This window comes from Mesoplodon densirostris, chromosome 1, assembly GCF_025265405.1.
Source record: "Mesoplodon densirostris isolate mMesDen1 chromosome 1, mMesDen1 primary haplotype, whole genome shotgun sequence".
In the NCBI taxonomy this organism is placed as follows: Eukaryota; Metazoa; Chordata; class Mammalia; order Artiodactyla; family Ziphiidae; genus Mesoplodon; species Mesoplodon densirostris.
Genome location: NC_082661.1, coordinates 148,509,415 through 148,535,300, shown reverse-complemented (window position 1 = coordinate 148,535,300; position 25,886 = coordinate 148,509,415). Strand labels below are relative to the sequence as shown.

The window sequence follows — 25,886 nt, the reverse complement described above, 5'->3', positions numbered from 1 at the left end:
AGACGAAAAGACAACCCTCAGAATGGGAGAAAATATTTGCAAATGAAGCAACTGACAAAGGATTAATCTCCAAAATTTACAAGCAGCTCACGCAGCTCAATATCAAAAAAACAAACAACCCAATCCAAAAATGGGCAGAATATGTAAAGAGACATTTCTCCAAAGAAGATATACAGATTGCCAACAAACACATGAAAGGAGGCTCAACATCACTAATCATTAGAGAAATGCAAATCAAAACTACAATGAGGTATCACCTCACACCAGTCAGAATGGCCATCATCAAAAAATCTACAAACAATAAATGCTGGAGAGGGTGTGGAGAAAATGGAACACTCTTGCCCTGCTGGTGGGAATGTGAATTGGTACAGCCACTATGGAGAACAGTATGGAGGTTCCTTAAAAAACTACAAATAGCACTACCATATGACCCAGCAATCCCACTACTGGGCATATACCCTGAGAAAACCATAATTCAAAAAGAGTCATGTACCACAATGTTCATTGCAGCTCCAATTACAATAACCAGGACATAGAAGCAACCTAAATGTCCATTGACAGATGAATGGATAAGGAAGATGTGGCACATATATACAATGGAATATTACTCAGCCATAAAAAGGAATGAAATTGAGTTATTTGTAGTGAGGTGGATGGACCTAAAGACTGTCATACAGAGTGAAGTAAGTCAGAGAAAAACAAATACCGTATGCTAACACATATATATGGAATCTAAAAAAAGAAAAAAAATAGTTCTGAAGAACCTAGGGTCAGGACAGGAATAAAGACGCAGATGTAGAGAAAGGACTTGAGGACACAGGGAGGGGGAAGGGTAAGCTGGGATGAAGTGAGAGAGTGGCATGGATATATATACACTAGCAAATGTAAAATAGACAGCTAGTGGGAAGCAGCCACATAGCACAGGGAGATCAGCTCAGTGCTTTGTGACCACCTAGAGGGGTGGGATAGGGAGGGTGGGAGGGAGACGCAAGAGGGAGGGGATATGGGGATATATGTATATGTATAGCTGATTCACTTTGTTATAAAGCAGAAACTAACACACCATTGTAAAGCAATTTTACTCCAGTTAAGATGTGAGGCATTAAGCTGCTTCTCTGCACATGGTTATTTTAGGAAGCTGTTACATTTAATTTCAGAAGCCAGTTATTTCTAATTGAATACTATATGCTACACTTTTCTCTTTATCCTGGTGTTTCCCCATAAAACATCTAACTGAATCTGCCCATGCTGTTTAAGTGTTTAACCTCTACTCTTCACCCTTAGGGATGATTTTTCAGTGTAAGTTGCATGAGAGTTACATTTACCATAAGCAAGGGTTTCTGGCTGACCAGAGCTGTGAGGACCAGTGAATTAGGCAATCTGGCATTATTCTATGGGGATCCTTTAAGCTGTAGGTAACTTCCAACTTTTTGTTTTGCTCCCAAGGAAAGGCCCACTGGTAAGGACTGTTTCCAGGGCTGGAGCACACACTTACCATTGGTGCAACTCTCCTCATCGCTTCCATCCTTACAGTCCTCATCTCCATCACACTGGAAAGTGCTGGGGATACACTGGCCACTTCTGCATTCCACCAGACCCTGGCTGTGACATGCTAGGAAATGCCAAAATAACATGCATTTTAATTATCTCTACTTCTTTCAGTCTACAGAGCACATCAATGATTCCCATTTATCTGGCATCACCAAGAATGAATTGTTCTAGATTTCTGAATGTTCTGCATAAATGAATGAATATATCATTCATTTTGTTCATTCCAAGTATTTTTGGAATGGAAAGTTTCCTTTCAGGAATTCCTCTTCCCTTATTAAATAGCACTCACTAAAAATTTTTTCTTGATCATTGCATGGTGAAAAACAGTATTAATGATGGTAGTAGTTATACTACTAATATAAAAGCTACAACTTATTAAAGGCTTACTATATGGCAATAACTGTGCTAGGAGTATTAGGTGTCTAATCTCAAATCCTCATAACAAATTTGCAAATGGATATTATCAACCTTGTTTAGAAGAAGGAAACTGAAGCTTAGAGAGTTTAGTGTTTGCCTCAAAGTCTCAAGGCTGTTAAAAGGTAGGGTCAGAATGTGAAGGCAAGCTTTTCTAACTCAAGCTCCAACATTTCACTCTGCACCAACCTGACCTAATGCACTAATGAAGTGGTATATGTGAAAGACTTGCATAGTACCTACCCCACAATAAACACTTTATTTCAAAACTTGCTCATGACTTCTGACATTTAAAAGGGATTCTTGTAGCCATTAACCTTCCAATTTCTGAAGGTTGTCTTAATTTTATCCCTATTGTCTTTCAGAGCGTTAGAAACCCATGTATCATATGACCTCAGCCTTCACCAACTTATGGTCTACATACACACATACATACATACACACATACATAAATACATACATGAGCACCAAGTCCTTGCTTTTCCAAGATCCATCAAAATACAGTCCACTCTGTTCCACTATGTCCACTAAGCAAGGACTCAGGTACTATTCCCATTCAAACAAGTTCAGGAAAGAAGAAAGCTGGACATTGCATTTCCTAATTAATTTATGTGATTTTTCTTATGTCAAAATAAAAACCATGCAACCCACATTTCTAATTTTGTCTCAAATTATAGGCAAATTAAATAGTCAATCTCATATATATCAGCTGTTCCTGCTTTTATTTTTAGACAGCAAAATATGGAATAAAGAGTTTAATTAGTTTGAACATGCATAAAATGCACCATATTAACTCTTTCAGATCAATATTACTCTCTTTTAACAAATAGCTGCTTCTATTCAATCATTTTATTATCCCCTACTGAGTATACTGTAGTTTCTAGGGAATAAAATGTGATCAGCCATATTTGATTTTATTAGGCAGGTAGTGTAATAGCTACCTGAAGACTTTTTTTTTAATTGAAGGATAGTTGATTTACAATATCATGTTAGTTTCAGGTGTACAGCACAGTGATTCAGTTATATAAATATATATATATATATATATATATAAATATATATATATATATATATATATATATATATATATATATATATATATATATATATATATGTACCTATTCCTTTTCAGATTCTTTTCCCTTATAGATTAGTACAAAATATTGAGTATAGTTCCCTGTGCTATACAGCAGGACCTTGTTGGTTATCTATTTTATATGTAGCCGTGTGTATATGTTAATCCCAACCTCCTAATTTATCCCTCGCTCACCCCCTTTTCCCCTTTGGTAACCATAAGTTTGTTTTCTGTGTCTTTGAGTCTGTTTCTGTTTTGTAAATTAGTTCATTTGTATCATTTTTTTAGATTCCACATATAAGTGATATATGATATTTGCCTTTCTCTGTCTAGCTTACTTCGCTTAGTATGATCATCTCTAGGTCCATCCATGTTGCTGCAAATGACATTATTTTATTTTTTTATGGCTGAGCAATATTCCGTTGTATATATGTGCCACATCTTCTTTATCCATTCATCTGTTGAGGGACATTAAGGTTGCTGCCATGTCCTGGCTATTGTAAACAGTGCTGCAATGAACATTGGGGTGCATGTGTCTTTTTGAGTTAGAGTTTTCTCCGGATATACTCACCCAGAAATAAGACAGGCTCTAAAGTTACAATATTATTGCACACTCTGTGTAACTCTATGAACACTGAAGGCTGTCTTATCTCTGCCAGTTCTCCCCCGGTTCTCCCACACATGGTACCTGAGAGCGCCTCTGGAGGCTCCCACTTAACTGCTCATGTATTGTTTGCGAAGAAAAGTGCCCCAGTCTCTGGGAAGAACATCCCTTTGACAAAGTCGCAGACCCAGAAAGGATATTTGTGGATAATGAGAAAGAAAACTGCCACCCGCTTGACCAGAGCAGCCAAATCAGGCTTGGAGTTTTGGAGAGAGAGAGGCAGAAGTCAGTTACACTATGTTGTTATCGTCATCACACCACTCAATTATTATCCGTATAGGCTAGGACCAAAGTGCAAGAATCTGTTTAGATAATGAACCTTGAGTGTATTTGACTAAACAGGCAGAAGTAGAAAAATAAACAAAATGAAAGCCCTCAGGGCACTCACAGCAATTGACCTCATCAGACTTATCCCCACAGTCATGGTCACCGTCACACACCCACTCTATGGCAATGCAGCGTCCATCTCCACAGCGATGCTTCTCTGTGGGGTTGCAATCTGGAGAAAACAAAAACTCAGGAGGATGGAGAGAACCAGCATGACAAACACTTAGAACTGTATGGCTTGTTCCAGTAGAACAAGTTCCAGTAGAAGAGAGTCTGTTCCAATTATTCCAATACCATCAATAACCTTTCTACTCTGGGTCTGGCACCTCCCGGCCAACCATGTGGCCCCCCGGCCACCATCACTACGGGGTAAGACCTGACTGTTTTTCAGATGAATAACAAGCGCCCAGCTTTTCTAGGACCCATAGCTTGTTCTGAGTTTTGTCGTGTTTAGTCATTGTTTTCTTTCCTTATGAAAATTTTGTGATTTGGTTCAAATAAACAGAACTGTGATTTGGGTTTCACAATGTAGATAGCTGATTTGATGATTCGTGACAACTCTGTCATGTTTCTAAGAATTGCAACTTACCTCTCTGTGGTAAACTGCGGAGGCAGGTATCTCCTCCTGTGATCTTGCCTGATGATAAACTTAGGTTTTCTATTGAACTGTCTAAATATATAACTCATACTTGAAAGAACTGCTGGGTAAGAAATGCAAAATATTTGGTTTTTTTATGATTCTTTTTATCTTGGATTTAACCTCTGTCCCAAACTATATATTCCTAGGGAAAAAGGAGAACTAAGTGATGTTTCTTCTCACAGAGGGCAGAACCTATAGGATTCTTTGATATGAGACATGGAATAACCTTAATATAAACAACCCTTTAAAAGATGTATGTAGGGGCTTTCCTGGTGGCACAGTGGTTGAAGGTCCGCCTGCCGATGCAGGGGACACAGGTTCGTGCCCTGGTCCGGGAAGATCCCACATGCCGCGGAGCAGCTGGGCCTGTGAGCCATGGCCGCTAAGCCTGCGCGTCCGGAGCCTGTGCTCCGCAAGGGGAGAGGCCACAACAGTGAGTGGCCCGCATATAGCAAAAACAAACAAACAAAAAAAGATGTATGTAGATTCATGAATAACAGATTCCATAAGGAGGAACTATCATGGATTTCCATTAACAGCACCACTGTCTTTAACAGACCTGTGGAGGGACCATGGGTCTTGAAGGATACAGGGGAGCAATTAAGTGAAGAAGATGGAAGACATGGTGCAGAGAAAAAAAGAAAGACACAATGGCTGGGATGCATGGGTGGGAACCAGAAGAGCCAGCACATGCTCAGCCTGCTAAAGATGGGCAACCGGGACAGAGAATGGTCTAAGAGGACATCGTGATTATTACCATTAGATAAAAACAAAGTCATCCTAAGAGCACAAACCTCATGATATCCTACTACCTTCAGAGGAAGTAGGTTGAGTTGGTAAGACCACTGTCTCTCACACGCCAACTATACACTGGTCCTCTCCACTGACCTATTGAACTACCAAGCTACACTCAATTCCCCTCTCCCTCATTTTTACTCTCTTTTCTCCAGTTATCTTATTGGTAAAAGGAGGAGTTGGAGTAGATAATATCTAAGGCCCCAAACTATAAATTTTATGATGTATACAAGTACAATGGCGTCTCATTCTTTGTGTCCCAAGACTACTCAATCCCAGAAGATAATCCATATCTATCTAGTGACCCGTGGGATGTTTTGCGCATACATACATTTTCCAACATTCTTATGGATGCAGTGAGAGGCAGCTACACAGGTGTTTCTAGAAACTACTGAGTTTCCCAGCATGGGGCCATTTGGGACATTCACCACTCCGAGGCATTCCCCTAATCCACTCCTGATTCTCCCCCAGCATTTCTTTTGATATTCTTTAATGCTGAATATCATTTCACATCATTTGCTCAGTGTCCTGCCTCATCTCACCTTGCCCTTCTGTTCCTATTAGAAAATTCTTCTGTCACTCAATAATATGCTACCTAAAAAAAAAATTCAAGAGCTAATCACAAATTCAGAAAGGTAAATAAGCAAGAAGATTTTGCTGGTTTTAATTCACGAGAGGGCATTCAGAATTGAACTCGGCTCTTTTAAAGGTAGTGTCATTCTTGTTTTTTTAATTGAGATATAATTGACATATAGTGTTGTATAAGTTTATGCTAAATAAGATAAGCCAGAAAAAGAAAGACAAATACTGTGTGATATCCCTAACATGTGGAATCTAAAAAATCTGATTTTGTTCAAACAGAGTGTAGACTGCTGGTTACCAGGGGCGGAGAGGGTGAGGAATTGGGAAGATACTGTTTATAGTTACAAACGTGCAACTAGTAGGTAGGTTCCTTCTTTAAAAGTTAAGATCAGCTTCTGTACATAAAACAAATGCACCCTTCTAACCTTCGATATCCTCACTGCAGAAGTTGCCTCTGTAGCGTGTGACAATCAAATAAAGGAGGGGTCTTTGGTTATACATAATAAGGGGATCAGGAACAGAAAATATATCTGTCTGCAAAGTTTTGCTCATGAGCTCAAAATCTAAACACGAGCCACCGGTTCTAACCAGAGAAGAAACCAAACATTTTCAAAGAGAAAAAAAGTTAACTCCCATTTCTACTCCACATCTTTAGCATTTCCTTAGTATGACTTTTTGTAAGAAATCTTACATTTACACATGAGACATGACTGAGACTAATAATTTTAAAAACTTCCTCTTTCTGAAAATTAAGAAACCAATCATTTTGTAATTTCACCCACTAATCACATTAATAAACAATGAGCTACAAGTTCTTGATTATACATTTCTGCAATTTTAAATGAAAACCTTCAGGGAAATAATGCTACTTACGACAGTTTTGCTCATCACTCAGATCCCCACAGTCATCATATCCATCACATACCAGGCTATAATTAAGGCACTTGCCCGTGTGACAGTGAAACAGATTCTCGCTGCAATCTGAAAATAAGAGAAGCCACTGATGGCTCATTAGAGCAAAACAGGATGTTACAGTAGCAGTTTATATAACAAAAGCATATCATGGGAGGGAAATCATAATGGTAACCTGGTCCACATCTATTCTTTTACAGGTAAGGAGACTGTGGTGCAGAGAGATCTAATGATTTGCTCAAGGTCACATAACAAGTTACTGAAGAACCACGACTAGGACCCTCTGGCTCCCAAGACAATGCTTTTATCACTTCCTGACAGTATTTATCTGAGTTCCGCTTTATGACACCTGAAAGCTCCTTTACAGTCAAATATGAGAAAAGACATTCTCAACTCACCATGGTTCCTAATGAAGTTCATGTTCATATAGAATGAATACTTAATAGAGGGTGAGTAGTTATTTCTTAAAAATGTTTCCTTTAAAATGAAAGTCTAGTTTTGTCAATGGTAAGCATAAACGTAACAAAGAGAAAAAGTCATTTAGATTACAGTCATTACTTACTTTCACATCACTTAAGTCAACTGAATGTTTCACAGCATGACCCTCAAATAAACAGTACTGTCCTAGATTATGGTGCCAAGATAAGAATAAGTGATATATAACCTCAGGAAGCTTATAGTTTAATGTTGGAATAAACATCATGCAAGGAAATTTTAATAAGAAGATAGGTCTTGTTCTTGGGTAAAACAGAACTCCTATCATGGTTCTATCATCTATTAGCTGTGGGAATTTGAGTGTATTAGTTAAAATTTATAAGTCTGTAAACTTATTTTTGAAGTTAGGATAAGAGCAATTACTTAATAGAGTTTAGGGGAAGGTATAAATAATAAATTAATGTGTGTAAGTTTCCAAGACAATTAAATGGGAAAAGAATACTCTTCAACAAATGGTGTTGGGACAATTGGATTTCAAATACGCAAAAATGAACTCTGACCTTTACCTCAAACCATACACAAAAATTATCTCAAAATGGATTATAGACTTCAATGTAAGAGCTAAAATTATGAAGCTTCTAGGAAAAAACATAGGAAAAAAATCTTCGTGACCTTGGGGAGGGCAAAGAATTCTTCGATATAACAACAAAACACAAGCCTAAAGGAAAAAAATAATAAATGGCTATCCATTAAAATTAAACATATTTGTGCTTCCAAAAATACTATTTAAAAATTAAGAGACAAGCCACATACTGGAAAAAAATATTTTCAAAGCATGTATCTGATAAAGGACTTATATCCAGAATATATAGAGACCTCTTACACTCAATAATAAGACAAACAATCCAATTACAAAGAGGCAAAAATCTTGAATAGAAAGTCTTCATAAAGACATATGAATGGCTGATAAGCACATGAAAAGGTGCTCAATATAATCATTAAGGAAATGCAAGTAAAACCACAATAAGATACTATCATATATCCCCTAAAATAGTTATAATAGATAAGACAGATAATACCAAGTATTGGCAAGGATTTTAAGAAACTGAAACTCTCATATATAGTTGGTGGGGATGTAAAATAATAATGCCACTTTGGAAAGCAGTTTGGCTGCTTCTTATAAACTTAACTCTAACCTTATCATGTGATTCATGAATTCCACACTTAGAAAGCTACCCAAGAGAAGGGAAACATATATCCACACAAAGACTTGTATGTGAATGTTTACAGCAGCATTATCCATAATAGCCAAAGACTGGAAACAATCTAAATGCTCAAAGACTGGTAAGTGGATAAGCAAAATGTAGTATATTCATACAATGGGATACTACTCACTAATTAAAAGTATCAAACTACTGATACACATGACAGCATAGATGAAGCTCAGAAACTTTATGCTAAGTGAAAGAAACCAGATACAAAGACTACGTATTATGCAACCCATTTATGAAGTTCCTGGAAAAGGCAAACTTACAGAGACAGATGTCAGAGCAGTGGTTATCTATGGCTGGAGATGTGGGAGTGGGGACTGACTGCAAATAGGTAGAAGGAAAGTGTGGGGAGAGATGAAGAAGTTCTAGAAGTAGATTGTGGTAATGGTTGCACAATTCTATAAATTTACTAAAAATCAATGGGTTAATTTTATAGTATGTAAATTACACCTCAATAAAGCTGTAAAAATGTTTAAAATACATGTAAAGCCTGCATGTAATAGAAACTAGATTTCTTAAATGTATTATTTTTTCCCTTATTTAAAGTGAATGAAGTTCAAAAATAGATTCGTAAGGCTGGAGCGGGATCATGGAAGATGAGCAGGATTTTAGTAGAGTGGATGGAATGAAAACTTCAGCAGGTTTCAAATAGAGGGAATAGCAAGAACAAAGGAAAGAGGTGAGAAATGGAGGCACATGTGAGGATCAGTCTGCTTGGCTGATAAAGACCAAGAATCTAATGGTCAACAGTCCAGTCTCCTGAATTACAGCTAATTGTTCCTCCTCAAGCAGACGCCTGCATCTCATACAACTGGTGATGGGTGCCTCTTTACTATAAACATCCCAAACTCTATAACAACTTATTATCAGAAGTCTTGGGCAAAGGGACTTCCCTGGTGGCGCAGTGGTTAAGAATCCGCCTGCCAATGCAGGGGACACGGGTACGATCCCTGGTCTGGGAAGATCCACATGTCACGGAGAAACTAAGCCTGTGTGCCACAACTACTGAGCCTGCGCTCTAGAGCCCGCAAGCCCCAACTACTCAGCCCATGTGCCACAACTACTGAAGCCCACCTGCCTAGAGCCCGTGCTCCACAACAACAGAAGCCACCACAATGAGAAGCCCGCTCACTGCAACAAAGAGTAGCCCCCGCTCGCTGCAACCAGAGAAAACCCGTGAGCAGCAATGAAGACCCAACGCAGCCAAAAATAAATAAAGAAATAAATAAATTTATTTTAAAAAGTCTTGGGCATTGATCAGTGAAACTGTTAGCCACATCAAAATATTATACTTGTTACTGGCATGATTCATCAACTTCTCTTTCAAAGAGCATTCTTCTAAAACAAAGTTACTTAAATACTCTTAGAATCACATCGTTTTCTAAATGGAATGGGCCTTAGAGATCATCTGTTCAGCGCCATCATTAAGAGGGTGTGTGTATGTGTACATACACAAATACACACGTGCATACACATATGCTCACACTTATACACATACAGAACTTTGTACGTACTTTTAATTTTTCATTTCCCCTGGGACAACCATCATAAGGGAAAATATAAGGACTAAAAAGAGATCCCAGTTTTCACCTTGACCGTACTATTTCCTCCCATTCAGCAGCAGAGGGCACTAACTTCCCACCCTGCACCCCACTGCTGCCACACACACACACACACACACACACACACACACACACACACACACAGGCTGAGTCAAGAAAGGTTATGATTTTGGTTCTCCTGCCCACTGAGCAGCGTTGGGGAATTTGTGCATCAAGATATATACATTTCCTCGGGAAGTTTTAAAAGATCTTTCTGATCTGTATTTTCATCTCTTGTGAGAAGTTTTGAATCGGCATGCTAGAATCAGCAGTACCAGGGTCCTCACCTTGACCATCAGTGCAGAAGTACTTACATTACCTGAAGGAGGAGACAGGGTGGAGGGGTGGCAGATTTTAAACCATACGAATTAATTTTTTTAAGCAGTACACTTCATTTTTTGATGATAGGACTGGGAAATCAAATATTCCTTTCAGAATCTGATGATTAACCTGAGAACACACTAAAAATTTCCAAAGTGGCCCCTCTGTGTGGCCTATTCTGGGATCCCCAGTAATTCATACTAAAGCACCTCATTGGACATATTTTGTAAATTAACGTTGTCACATTAACTTATTTCATAAGTGAAGATGATTCATTTTTTTTAATTCCTCATTATTCACACAGGTGCAGATGCAACTTTCCACTGTTATGACTTTCTTGGTTAGATGACATTTTCAGAGGTTAGATACAAAACTAGCTGCATTTGGAAAACAACTTGTTGCCTCCCTAAGGTCTGTGTAATTAGTAAACACACAAAACCTTAACCAAAGGCACTGCACACCCAGAAATACAGAGCAAATAGCAAAGATCACAGTGGCTCCTTTTATTGGAATAAATGTTTATTTGAACTGAAAAGAGATGTCATCAGTGTAATTTGGGGCCAACGATCAAAACCTGCAAAAGCTGCTTGCTGTGATTTTCTCGCTCAAAACAAGCATAATTTTGCATAACCTAAGGTAGGTGTTTTTCTAGATACAGATCTTTTTTTCTGAAAGAGAGCTTGATACAAAATGTGACTTCTGAAGTTCTTGCTTGTTAATATCTATTTCAGTCTGGCATCATAATGATTAACGTTTACCCCTAAAAATTGTCATTAAATGAAAGGGCAGAGCTAAAGAAAGGAAAGCCTTTTATCACGAGCCTCATTCAATTGGCTCAGTCTCTATGAGTCTATAAACATAATCATGCTGCCTCAACTCAGGATTCAAGTATGGATGCTCAGTTTCCATCCCAAAATGCCCTCTTTTTTTTTTTTTTTTTTTTGCGGTACGCAGGCCTCTCACTGCTGTGGCCTCTCCCGTTGCGGAGCACAGGCTCCGGACGCGCAGGCTCAGTGGCCATGGCTCACGGGTCCAGCCGCTCCGCGGCATGTGGGATCTTCCCGGACCGGGGCACGAACCCGTGTCCCCCGCATCGGCAGGCGGACTCCCAACCACTGCGCCACCAGGGAAGCCCGGTACAGTCATTTTTGATGACTCGGAAACATTATTTGGAATATCAGTTTTTATTTTGTGCTGTTTGGGTGGCCTCCTTTCTACATAGCTTCATGTGGTGCTGCTTTTAAAACCGTTGTGCATATTGTAGTATTTGTCTCCTCTACAATGTATCACGTGACCTTTGGCAGGGCAGGGGTGGAAGCAGTGTTGGGAGGAGGGAGGGCATGGAGAATAAGATCACAGCCACAATCACAACCATAAATCCTAATGCCCTTTGAGAGTTACTACATGCCAGACACTGGTCTCTGTGCTTGACATCCAGTGATTCATTATTCTGCCCAACAATTCTAGAGGTAGTTACTATTACTTATTGTCTCCATATTACTGATGAGGACACTGAGGCCCAGAGAGACTGAGTAACTTTCTTCGTCCAGAGGCAGGAAATGATAAAGAAGAAATAGGAAGACAGGCAGCCTGACTCAAGACCTTATAATATTAATCACTATACTGTGTGATAATTAGTATAACTAATTATACTAACTAGGATAATTAGTTAACTCAATATAATTAGTTCACCACAGTCCTCAAAAATAAATCAACCAATGTTACCCCAAATTCAGAGCAAATGTCTTCCAAAAGTATGTGACAGAGGTTTATGTGGCACAAAGTACGGGGACTTTGTGGCAGCTATTTTCCCTGTGACAACCATTTTCCTGGAGGCTTTCTCATTCATTTGCTAAGCACCTGCTCTGTACCAGACACTGTCCTAGAGCTGGTTATAGAATCAAAAGATCATAGAACGTTAGCAGCAAAAGAGACACCAGACACCCTCTAGGGCAGTGGTTTCAAACTTGGCTGCACATGAGAATCACTGGGGGAGTTTTACAAAGGTACTGCTGCCTGGGCACCCCCTCCAGACCAATGGAATTAGAATCCCCACAGGTGGGGCTTCCTGGAGATGCCAGCCTTGATGACAAGGAAAACCTGGAGAAGTAGCCTGCCTCAAGCCACAGAGCTAGAAATTTAAAAAACAAAAAACAAAGAAAACCCTTAATCTTCAAAAATCTTTTCACTATACCACTAAAATTGCTCTAGGTGGTTAGAAATCGGTCCAGTAAAGAAATCTTTACTGATTAGGAAGAGACTGATAAACATGTCAAAATGAGCTGCCAGGGGAGGGTAAGCAGGCCCAGATACCTGGAGAGCCCCTGTAAAAGACAATTATCTCCCTCAGCATAATAGAGCAACCAAACTAAACATTTTCCTGTCTTATGAATGATGGGAGTACAATCATTCACCAAATTCGCACTTTTAAGGACATGGGCAAGTCAAAGGCAGCATAGTTTAGAGAAAACAGTTAGATTTGGACCCATTCAGGAGTGGGTTCAAATCTAGCACTCTGAGCCACTGGCAAATGCATTCATGGCCGTGAGCCTCGGCTCTGCATCTGAACAAAAAGGAATAATACTTTGTTTGCTGAAAATTCAATCAAATCACGTAGGTAAATGCTTCTAGTACAGTTGATTAGGGAACTCACAAATAGCAAATCCCTTCCCTTCCTTCCTTGGAAGGCAATCCCCCTCCTGTACCCGCCAGGACCCTCAGAACGTGGCAAATCCTTGTGCTCCCACTGGGAAGCCCAGCAAAATTTCCTTCTCCCCGCAGGAATATCTGTGGGTTGCATTCCAGCTCTGATTTGTATCCACGCCCTAATTCAGACTTAACACTATTCCTTCACTGCAGGGTGGTGACAACAGGAGGGTGGCACCTTCTATAAACATGCATGCTGAAATGCCGCAAGCACTGAATGTTAAAGCTCAGAGGCAGATGTCCTTGTAAGGTCAGGAACAATCGCATGCAAAGCTCTCAATGTCCAACTAAGCATTTTCATAGACAAGTATTCTGAAGGGATGTATTTCCTCAACAAACTAAGCCAAATGGTTTTTGAAGTGTGGTTATGAAGAAGGCCTATGTCTTAATAAACTCTTGCACTCCTAGGATACTGCTGAATACCTTGCATAATAATAATACTGCCTTCTTTGTTCAGTCACTGACTAGGAAAATCTACTCCTTCAAATTCAGTTTCAACAAATGCAGCAGAAATCTCTTACTGTTTAAAGTGCAATGCTCAATGTAGTGGAGGAACATAATGATGAAGCCAGTGTTAGCCCAGCACTGGGGGTAGAGGCACATGCAGAATTTGAATATGACATAACATAGGCCATAATTGGGAGATAAACAAGAGATTCCACTGTAACTCCCATTACTGTATATAATTCTACTGAACCACTTAAAATCCCTACTGTAGGTGCTTTACACAATATTTGTTCCCAAGTCCACAGCAATACTCCCTAACGTAAATAAACATCCTAAAAAAATGTTTTTCATGTACAATCACATGCCATAGGTTTTTCTGAAGAGAGAATTCCAAATTATAAATACAAATATCTTAGTGAAAACATTTCCAAAAAATATGGTGGCTTAACTGAAATTCTACAGGATGCTAGATATTATGCAAAATAAATAAATGCACGAATAAATTAATTAATTAAAGGTGAGGGTATATATAAACAAATAATTTTCAGGAAATACCAAGTCAAGATAAAATTAATGTGTTTTTTTTAAACTGTGGGATTTATCCGAACCTTTAATGAATGAATATGTATTGTAGCTCTCTAAGAAGTAGATCTGATAGACAGCATTTCTCAAACTTATTTTTTTCCCAAGCATTTTTCAAGACTCAGGTACTATGGGACACCAGTTTGGGAAACACTGACCCTAAACATTACCATAATATACTGTCTTTCAAAAGCTTTGGTAAATAAGCATCCTAACCCTTCATATGGATGAAGAGTTGGTCCTCCTGGCAAACACACCAGAGGTATCTTTCAACTCAGGTGAGCAACTGAGATGAGCCCTTATAAAGCCTTGGTAACTGCTACAGGGAATAAAACACAGCTTTTCCCACAGTAACTATTGCTGGTCATAGAACCATTAGAAAGCAATTTGAACACCATTGCATATGGTCTTGTTTTGGACGCAGATCCTGCAATGTATTCTTGAGGCTAATTTTTCCTTTTTATCTGTTGCATAATTGCAAATCAATTTGAGAACTGAATATAAACCTGATATGGACTGAATGTCTGTGTCTGCCCAAAATTTGTATGTTGAAGCCCTAAACCCCAACATGACTGTATTTGGAGACAGGGCCTGTGAGGAGGTGATAAAGGTCATAAGAGTGGGGCCCTAACTGAATAGGGCTCATACCCTTGTAAGAAGAGGAAGAGACAACAGAGCTCTCTCTCCTCCCCTCTCCCTTCACCTCTCCAAAGAGGTTATGTGAACACACAGGCAGATGGCAGCTGCCTGCAAGCCAGGAACAGAATTCTCACCAGAAACTGACCCTGTTGGACCTTCATCTTGGACTTTCCAGCCTCCAAACTGTAAGAAAATACATTTCTGCTGTTTAAGGCACCCAGCCTGTGGTATTTTGTAAAGCAGCCCAAGCAGACAAATACAATATTGGATAAACCACCGTTTTAGTCAAAATGACTGATCAAATCAATGGTAAGTAAACTGAGGATGTTTAAGGCTGAATCTACCGATCCATGGATTCAAAACCGTTCTTGCGATCACTCTCTCCAGATTTAGAGGAAGCATAAACGAATAAAGATTTTGCATCTTCTGTGTCACAACTGTTAAAAATCATGAGGGTAAAAACTTTTCCTATTAAAAATATCCTTTTTTTAAAAAAGTTGACCTTTATACTCAAAGCTTTAAAAACAAAAACAAAAACCCTCACCCAAACAAAATAAACAGAAAGCCTTTTCCCAATTTTAAGATACTTTAAGCAAAAACACTTCAGTCCCTGATGTGTTCCAAAGCACATCTAGCTGTCGAGTTCCTAATGAAATCAGGCCTTTGGAAGGTGTGCAAACATGCAGCTGTCACACGGGAGTGAGGGAAGATAAACACATTTGCTCACTTAAGAAAAGCAAACTAAAAGAAGTCCACCCAAGTGCCAGGTGGTTGTCAGTCCTGGACAATGGAATGGTGCTGGTTTCCAGGCCCCTGAATGGAATCCCTGTCCTCCCAGACAAACCCCACACAGCCTGTCACATACTGCAATGAGCCTCGTCACTCCAGTCGCCACAGTCGTTGTAGCCATTACACAGCAGTTTCCTGGGGACACAGAGGCCACTGGCACACAGAAAGCTCTCGCCCCCTCCGCAGAGCACTGAAAAAAAGGGCAGAAAAACAATGTCAAAATAAATAAGAGGTGTGTTTTTTTCCCCCATTTAAAATTAGGAGAAATAAAGGACAGAAAGAAAACCTTTCCTTGCTATTCAACAGATGTGCTTCCCAATTCCCTCAGTTTCATTATCACCAATTTTTCTCTGGCCTTCTAGAACATTAATTGTAAAATTACCTGGAAAGACTACAAAGAGTGTTTGCCTGAGAAAACCAAAAGGAAATTCACCAGTGGGCTTTCACAGCACAAGAGAGCAGCCTCATCAATTGCACAACTTATGTGGGGAAAAAAACACCAGATGGGAGTATTTTTCTTAATAACGGAAAATTATTTCAAAGTGAAATATTATTTATTGAACAAACATTAAAAAAAAAAAAAAAACCCTCTCCCTCTACAGCACTACTCAATGTCCTGCAGAGAAAGCTACAGTTACAAATAGTTGATACATGCTTGAACACAGGCTTAGAGACCCCATGCCTTGTATTTGAAATATATTTATTTACTTGTCTTAATAAAAATGCCAGTTAAAAATGTCAGGGTCGGGCCTCCCTGGTGGCGCAAGTGGTTAAGAGTCCGCCTGCCGATGCAGGGGATACGGGTTCGTGCCCTGGTCTGGGAGGATCCCATATGCCGCGGAGCGGCTGGGCCCGTGAGCCATGGCCGCTGGGCCTGCGCATCCGGAGCCTGTGCTCCGCAACGGGAGAGGCCACAACAGTGAGAGGCCCACATACCGCAAAAAGAAAAAAAAAAAAAAAAAAATGTCAGGGTCTATTTTGGCATAAGAATGTGAAACAACATTAGCTAATAATATTTTCATTCCTTTCCTTAACACGGTTGCATTTTAGTATTCTTTGCTTTAATTATTACGGTGTTCTTTTTCTTCTCAAAATTCAACAAATATTCAACTGTTTCAAAATTACATTAGACACAGAATGTAAGAGAAGAAGCTAGAAAGATTTTTCTAAGGGAAAATTAATGAAAGGATGTCAATTCAACAAAATGGGTTTTAAAATACACTTCAATATGTGGTAATATGCATCAAATGCTTTTTAAATGTGTAAACCTTTGACCCAGAAATCTTATTTCTGGTCTTCATACAAAGGAAATGATTATGAATAAGTGCAAAATTTAATATTTAAGGATATTCATACCATCATGTTTTATCACAAGGAAACTATGAAGTAACAACTATGCAATAATAGAGGAGACTGGTTAAATAAATTTTGATAGCTCCATAATAAGGAATACTGTTACAGCCACTGAAAATTATATTGTAAAAGGTAATGTCCTGGACCAAAGTTCAAGATAATTTAAGTGTAAAAACACCATTTGGGGGACTTCCCTGGTGGAGAAATGGTTAAGAATTCGCCTGCCAATGCAGGGCACGTGGGTTCGAACCCTGGTCCGGGAAGATCCCACATGCTGCAGAGCAACTAAGCCTGTGCACCACAACTACTGAGCCTGCGCTCTAGAGCCCATGAGCCACAACTACTGAGCCCCATGCCTCAACTACTGAAGCACACGTGCCTAGAACCTGAGCTCCACAACAAGAGAAGCCACAGCAATGAGAAGCCTGCGCAGCTCAACAAAGAGTAGTCCCCACTCAACACAACTAGAGAAAGCTGTGCACAGCACAGCAACAAAGACCCAGCGCAACCAAAAATAAATAAATAAATAAATAAATATTTTTTAAGTTTAAAAAATAAAAAAATTTAAAAACAGCATTTGGTTCTGAAAAAGCATAATATAATCTGGCCTAGAAAGAAGTATATCTAAGGTTACTATGATTATCCCTGGTATTAGGATTGAAAGTAATTTTTATTTTCTTCATTGTATTTTACTCTGTATTTTACAAATGTTCTTATAGTGATCATGTCTTACTTTTATAATCAGAAAAAAAAAATAACTTTTTTCATGAGTTCCCAATTCAGAGTAACGGTAAATAAATATAACCCTCCCAAAACTTGTTTCTGTAACTCTCTGTCTCCCTGCCACAAAAGTTAGTGGGATCAGCCTTGTGGTCTCCTGCCTGGTCACTGTCACCACCCCCCTGAACCATGTTCCTTGATGAGATGAACCTTGTTGTCTAACTAAAGGGAACCAGGAAATATGGAACATTTAACTCAGAAGCTGAAATGCAGAAAAGTTCAGACTGAACATTCCAGGCAGTAAGGTCCATGCCACTCATATGTCCTGTGTTCCCCAGCAGAGTAGCTGGCACTCAGGAGGTTCTTAATTAATGGGAAAAAGTCACCTCCATCTCAATGGAGCACAATATATTGCCATGAGGCAAAAGAAAAAATGCAATTGATGGATTATTTTCCAATGCTATCAAGGAATCAGTTTCGATTTGCTGAACATTAAGTACTAGTCAATTTGGTATGTTTCTTCTGATGCTAATTCATGTGTAATCTTCACAATATCAACAATGAAAGTCTGGTTTTCCATTATATCCCATGATTTCTGTATCAATACAAATGGCATCTATGGATTTCAACTTTTGTACAGTATGGGATTCAGTGCAGGACTGTACTCCTATAGCTACAGACAGAGACTCCTAAAGGATATACAGGAAACGAGATATAAAATGAAAAACCAAAACATTAAAGATTTTACCGGTCAGTCTATACAATAACTTGTCTCTAGGGTAAAGGGAAAATTTTCAAGGAATAAGTGTTTATCCTTTGTGAGACTGTTTCTGCATTATAGTAGAAAGTGCAGAAATTCCATCTGTCTGCATTTCAGCAGCTGCAATGCCTCAGAAGAATTATTGCATTCCCTACATTATGGCTCTGATGAGTCCTTGGGAAATGTAGCTGAAAGCTCAACATTAAATAGCTCCTAACATCTAGGTTTCATCTTTAAGAACCTATATATTTTACTCCAATAAAGCCATTCTTGTGCATGGTTATATCAAACCTGGATCAAATTTAAAATATGGCATTGCTTGCATTGTTTTGATTATCGATATCCTGTGTCTTTGCTGATTCATCAGAAATGGACTTCTTTTGTGTGGTTTCTCAGTTGGAGATGTGGCTGCCCATGGTTTTAGGACATTAAAAATTGTTTCTTTCTTCTTATTCTTTTTTTGCAAGTTCTTTGGACATCCATAGTTTCATTAATCAATACTATTTTTGTACAATCAGGATAGCTTTGTACATTCTCTTTGATTTCTTCCTAACCTGTATTCAGAATCTCCACTTTTATTTGTGAAAAACTGTTCAACTAGCAAAGCATTTCAGATATATCTCATTTACAATTTCCAAAGAGTCCCATAAATTACACAGGTAAGAATTCTATCACAACTTCCTTGGGGTAAGTGATAGTTTACAAATAGAGGAACTAGAGTATCATGTGGTTAAGACAGCATCTACCCAAAGCCATGGAGTTAGGAAAAGGTGAAAACCACCCCAGAATCATGAGGTCTGGGCTCCGGGCCTAATCCTCCACACCATACCCACTGCCCATTTCTAGTACACAGCCAGTTGATGGGCACTGAGTTCAAGGGTACCAGGTTCAGGTAAAAGTTCAAACTTGCCTTTATTTTTCTCTCTAAACAAAAGATAAACGTCTGTCCTCAGGTGAACTGGACCAGATGAGATGACATGTTTGTGAGCTCTCAGTTTTTGGAGAACACATTGAGAGAGCTCTTAAGTTTTTGGAGAGATTTTTCAACCATAATTCACTGTCTTATAACAATCATCTTCCAATAGCCTTTAGACTGAGCCCTTAAGATGACAAAGGGAGATTCCCTGAGGTGAAGTCATGCTATACAGTCTTGACACCATTTCCACTAACATCAACTATAACTCTAAGAGGTATATATTGGACTTTAAATCAATGGCAATGACTTTACAAGATTCTTTCATTGATTGAATGAATATTTACTAACTATGATGTGCTGGGCATCACTGTAGCAGTAATTACAGATACAGCAGTAAAGAAAACAAAACTATTTCCCCACTTTCATGTAGCATGTATTCTATCGATCATCATCTGATAAAGATACTTTTACTAACTAAAGATGCTTTACCACCAAAGTTACTTACATTTATACATGTGACAATTAATTAATTTTAACACAATGACAGCAGTATACAAAGACTTATTGCCTAAGATACTGGTTTACATGTCCAAATGATGAGGACAATTATGAATCACCTGGACTTCTGAATTCCATGGATTCTGAAGAGTATACACCCCTGCGGACGATCAGCTCTTTTCAGTCTTGTTTCCGAAAACAGTCTGCTGAAATAACATCCATAGCCTGAAACAAACTTTAGATTTTCTGCAACTGCTTCCAGCCCTATCAGTTCTCTCTGTCTGTGTATTATGGGCAGCATTTATATTGGCAAATGCTCTCATTACTCTGCTTGTTAACTTTTAGAGTCTTTTTCAGAAATTACTCACCCATCTCTGACTGCATGGTATCCTCACATTCACCGTGACTTTGAGTCCTTGTTTAAAGTCTAAAGCTCAAGTTCAACTCTATCTCTGAAGAGAAAGCTGAGCTGGCACACAGCTTTGTCCCCTGCACCCATACTGAAAGCTTGTCAGCCCTTCATTCCACATGCTGCTCAAAATTAAGTTACTATAAACCACTATTGCTCTTACCTTTTACAAAGTTATTTGACCATATGAAAAAGCATGAGTGTAATCTTATAGCAGCTGATGCAAGGATACTTCTTGGGAAGAGTGTTGTATCTCCCCATAATAGGTTGATAAGAAGATTGGGGTGAAAGATAAGAGGTGAGAGAGGAGAAAGGAAATCCAAGTGGACAGTCAATAATTAAACTTGGTCTTTACTCTGTCTTCAAAGTCATATGTACTTGATGGTCCTTCCTTTTGTAGCACATTAAGATGTCTGGAGTAGGTATGGATGGATATCAAAAAGCTCTGTATGAAAAGAATGAGATCCCCCTGGAGAGAGAGAGGAAACTGTGCTGTTGAGCATTGTCTTGGGAGAGAGAGAAATTAAAAACTTGGTTGAGTCTCCCTGAGGGGCTGTATAGGGAAGACTCTTTGGAAAACAGAAGGATCTAAAGGGACATTTCAAGTTGTTGATGGGAGGTATAATCACTTCCTCCATCTACCATAGGGAATCAGCAAAGATTATGTTGCTTTCTAATATTCTCACTCATTTATTTAATCAATTTGGCACTCTTCTAAGAGCTTGAATACAGAATAGATCCCTTGCTTTGCAGACATTATAGTCTATGGAGACAAACAATATCAATGGGTATAATAAGAAGAAAATTATTATATATTAGGTCAGAAGGTAATAAGTGCTATAAAGACAAAAAAGAGTACAACAGACTAAGAGAGACAGGAGATGTGGGGATGGGGTAGTACAGGTCCCCAGATTAATTAGGGCGCCAGGGCAGGTCTCACTGAACGTTGACATTTGAACAACAACTTCAAAGATGGAGGGAGTTAACCAAATCTCAGGGGAAGATTTCAGCCCAGAAGCAAAGACCCTCAGGCAGGAACATGGCTGGCAGGTATCAGGAACACCAAGGGGACCCATGTGGCTAAAAGCAGAGAGAGTAAAAGGTAGAGAAGCTAAGGGATGAGGCAGAGACGAAGAGAGGGCCCAACCACAGAGGGCTTTGTAAGGCCTTTGTAGCTTAGACCAAAAAAAAAAAAAAAAAAAAGTCATTACAAGGTTTGAGTAAAGAGTAGCACGATCTGACTTATGTTTTCAAGGATCTCTCCCTGTTGTGTTGAAAATACTCCAGAGAGGCAAGGGACACAGTAGGGAATAACAGTTAGGAGCCTACTGGAGCAACCCAGGAAGAGATGATGCCGGCTTGGAGGTGGTAGCAGTGGAGGGGCTGAGACACAATTGGATACTGGATGTATTTTGAGAGTAGGGGCAGGAGGGTTTCCTGGCCCATTAGATGAAAGTTGTGAAAGGCAAGAGCCAATGATGGCTTCAAGTTTCCAGCCAGATGACAAGAACTGCCATCTGCTGAGATGAGGAAGGCTACTGGAAGAGAAAGACCAAGGGGAAAAAATCAGGAGTTATCATTTGGACACGCTGGGTCTGACATACACAAGAGACACCCAGCTGGAAATGCTGAGGAGACAACTGGATACATAAGTTCAAAGTCCAGGGAAGAGGACAGGGCTACAAATATAAGTGTATGCATCATCAGCAAATCGATTTAAAGCCGGTGTGCCTGGATGAGATCATGAGGGGAATGGCTAGTGAAGAGTAAGACTCAGTGAGATGGTGCAGAGAAGATGGATAAGGGCTGAACTATTAAACCCCATGTGTAACAGCTACAGGGAAGAGGAGAAGCCAGCAAAGAGGCTGAGGAGTGGCCCCGGTGGTAGAAGGAAACCCAGCAGGTGAGTATGTTATCCTGGAAGCTAAGGAAAGGAAAGTGTATCAAAGAGGAGGAAGTGATCGGCTGTGCCAGAAGCTATTGCTAAGTCAGGTAAGATGAAACTGAGAAATGGGGATGCGGATAAGAGCAGTTTCAATGGAGCAGTGAGGACAGAAGTCTGATGGAGTATGTTTAACAGAGGATAAGAGAGGAAGTAGCTCAGAACGGAAGGACAAATCCTTTGCTGCAGAAGAGAATAGATAAATGGGGCAGTAGATTACAAGGGAAGTGGGGCAAAAAGAAATGCAGTTTTTAATGCTTTGTGTGAGTACGTTCTTTGGAGAGAGCGTGGAGTGGTATTAAGTTCTGCCTATAGGTTGGCTCAGATCAAATAAATGATGACCACTTTTGAAGATACAGGAGCTCGGGGATGGAGGATCATCGATGTGAGGAATATAGTTATAATCTAAAAATGAAGCCTGTCTTATATCTGCCTGTCCCTTTAATCCCATCACTACAGTGTGACTTCCTCAGAAGTTATCTGTCTTCTAAGGTGAGAAATCCTTCTCATTCTCTTCTTCATCTATTAAACATGGGAGGCGAGGGGCACCCATGCTAGTTCCTTCTAACAGTACCATCAGAACATGAACAAACAAACCCGTTACTTTACGACTCACATCATTTATATTAGCAGAAGATAAGTATTTGTTTGCTTGTACCCTCTCCCTTCTAGAACGTATGCTCCTTAAGAGAAGGAACTTTATCAGATTTTCTCCCTGTTGTGTCCTGTCCTGAGTCTGGCGTGGAATTAAATATTTGTTAAATGAATAAATGAAGACTGAGAATAGAAGGTGCCCAGCAGGACCACAGGATCACTCCTATTTCTTGGTCCTACATGTTCAAAGGCAATAAATACCTTACAATTTTATTATTTGAATTGCCAGAGGAATAAACTGCAGGTGAAATACGATAATCACTCTCTGTTATAGCAGGATACTCACTCAAACCCCCAGACAAGTCTGGCTTCTCAGTGGCATCTGCTCATATGTTAGGACAATGAGTATCAAAGACCCTTCTACCTAAAATAATCTTCCCCACTGACCTGTGATGTGTCTAACATTTTCCCAACACCTACACCCACGTTACCCATTCCTTGGGGGTAAAATGGTGGTTTTTAGATGAACTCTAGGATACCAAGGAAGGGGACTTTGGGGCCACATCATGGGTTAAGGGGGTGTCTTGAGTCCCCTAATCCACTTCAACCAGAGAGCTCTACCATCGCCTGCTTTATACATTTGAGTGCGTGTACAATTTCCTTTGAAAATGGTAGAAAAACCATTTCTGCTACCAAAACAAGTTTGAAAACCCCTTCACCCTTAAGATTTTAAGTGTTCAGTTCAAGTCTGACAGAGCTTTTAATTCATTTTCTTGGCAATGAATACTTAGCTCTGAATTTAATTATAGAATGTTTAGATTTTCATTATATTTAGACTTGAAAGAATGGGACGCCAGAGGAGTAACTTCCTAAGAGGGGCGGGCATAGCACGGAGGAGTTTAGGAAAGGTCTGAAACAAGAGAAATAAGCATGAGAAGTGAGACCTGGAGCCACAATGAACTGAGGACAGCGCTGTGTGAAAACGCAGTGGACGTGGGTCTAATACTATGAGGTAAGAAATGCCACATCACCTTATTTTTCTAAATCAAGTTAATTCACTTAATCAAATTAATTCAATTAATCCCCACTCAAAAAGGTGAAAAGAAATATTCTTCAGGCATGTTTTGGGGGGAGGGGGCCTCTCCCTCCTTAGGGAGGTACAAGGATCCAAGGGAAGAACTGCGGAAGGCGCTTAGCTTTCAATTCTTCAGAGAATGGGTGGGGTGAGGGACTCACGGTTCTAAGCTCTCGGGGTTTATGGTAGACAGAACGCTCCATCACGTCTGTGCCACAGCAGGGTCATGACAGGGCCATAGTCCCCAACATCAGCTTTCCCGGCTGCCCCACACAGCCATGCCTCTCTGAGACCCTGCCTCTTCCCCCAAGCAAGTACTAGCCAGTCCCTGCTACGTAAGGGACATGCCAAAGCCCAGTCCCCTTACAAGCCTTGGGGGATGTCTCCTCCATCCTCTGTGTCCACCTCTATCCCTCCCCCATGCCACCCCACTCTGGGTGATCACATAATCTCTGCTCAGTCATTTTCTCCTCAAGGCTGGTCCCCCTTTTCTGAGAATGCACAGATGACACCACACATCCTTTATGTTTCCTTAATAAATTGCTCTATTACACAGATTTTTCATTCATTGCAGAGAATGCAAATGACTCTATTAGCAACTTTCAACATTTTTTACCAAGGTAGTATATGGTAGGAGGTCAGTAATCCCTGTTGCATAAATGCACTTAAAGAGCTCTTAATTTAGATATTCTAAAAATAGAAGTGCCACATGATTTCCTCTTTTATGATCTGGGGTGACCGTCTTGCTGTGAAGACAAGGTAAAACCGGTCCCCTCACTACAGTCCAACTCTTTAGTTCCAAGTCCCTCAGTGCCTATTATATAATATGTTTTTCTTAGTGAGGAACGACCTCTGTCAAACCAATGTTCAAAGCAAGTTCAAAACAATTTCCCCAATTAAATATCCTTAAGACTAAGGTACTCCTTGACTCATTTTTTTCCGCTCTGAAATAAAGCCATGCTTTGATTCAATGGAAACATTGCCAGCTGGCCTTCAGCTTAAATTTCTGAAAATAAGAGCTAAGTATACGTATCGCCTGTCTGACAGCATGAAGGAAGATCTATCATTCTATAGAAAAATCAATCATTGTAAAATTATCTAAAAATCATTAGCAGGAAACAAGAATAGATTTGTCACTGGTGGCACTCTGATAGGAGAGGAATGGAAATAGAGTTTAGAAAGCAGTTCATGTCATCATTCAACATCTCAAGTAAAAATCACAGTATAAAATAGAGTTAGATAAAACTTGCCCAGTAGATTTAAAATCTAATTAGCCAGGGGAGAAAGTAAAGAAAGAGCAGAGTAAAAAGCAGGAAGTCAAGCTTTATGATCAGGGACTGGCAGAAATAGACCACCAAGCAGAAGTCTAAAGAAACTTTTTAAAAAGGAATCTTTATTCATTCAATAGCCGAGAGAGAGAGAGAGAGAGAGAGAGAAGGAAATTTTTAAAAATAAGAAAAACAACTTCCAAATAGGGATTGCCTAATTAAAAGAATATACTAGTTTACTACCTCAAGTTTTAGTGTCTAAAAGACTTAAATAGGATTCTGAACCAATTCTGTCAAAAATCATTGGTAGGTAAGATATACACCAGGACTCTGTCATTTATCATTTCCTGCAAGTAAGTGCAGTAACGTAACTTCAAGTTGCTAAAGAATATAAACAAGTTAGAAACTACATATTTAGGACTTCCCCGGTGGCACAGTGGTTAAGAATCCACCTGCCAATGTACACTGGAGAAAGGACAGCCTCTACAATAAGTGGTTCTAGGAAAACTGGACAGGTACATGTAAAAGTATGAGATTAGAACACTCCCTAACACCATACACAAAAATAAGCTCAAAATGTAAGGCCAGAAACTATCAAAC

At 39.5% G+C, this 25,886-nt stretch overlaps 1 protein-coding gene across 1 annotated transcript in view; it reads right to left on the bottom strand.

The window, feature by feature from the left end:
• The window catches only part of CORIN (corin, serine peptidase), a 224,215-nt gene that overhangs the window by 81,367 nt on the left and 116,962 nt on the right, over positions 1-25,886 (bottom strand). Inside the window, exons 5-8 of the mRNA XM_060091256.1 lie at positions 15,828-15,941; positions 6,922-7,029; positions 4,093-4,203; positions 1,496-1,612 (exon numbers count right to left, since the gene is read on the bottom strand). Coding sequence (XP_059947239.1) covers positions 1,496-1,612; positions 4,093-4,203; positions 6,922-7,029; positions 15,828-15,941 — 450 coding nt within the window. The remainder of the gene's footprint in view (positions 1-1,495; positions 1,613-4,092; positions 4,204-6,921; positions 7,030-15,827; positions 15,942-25,886) is intronic.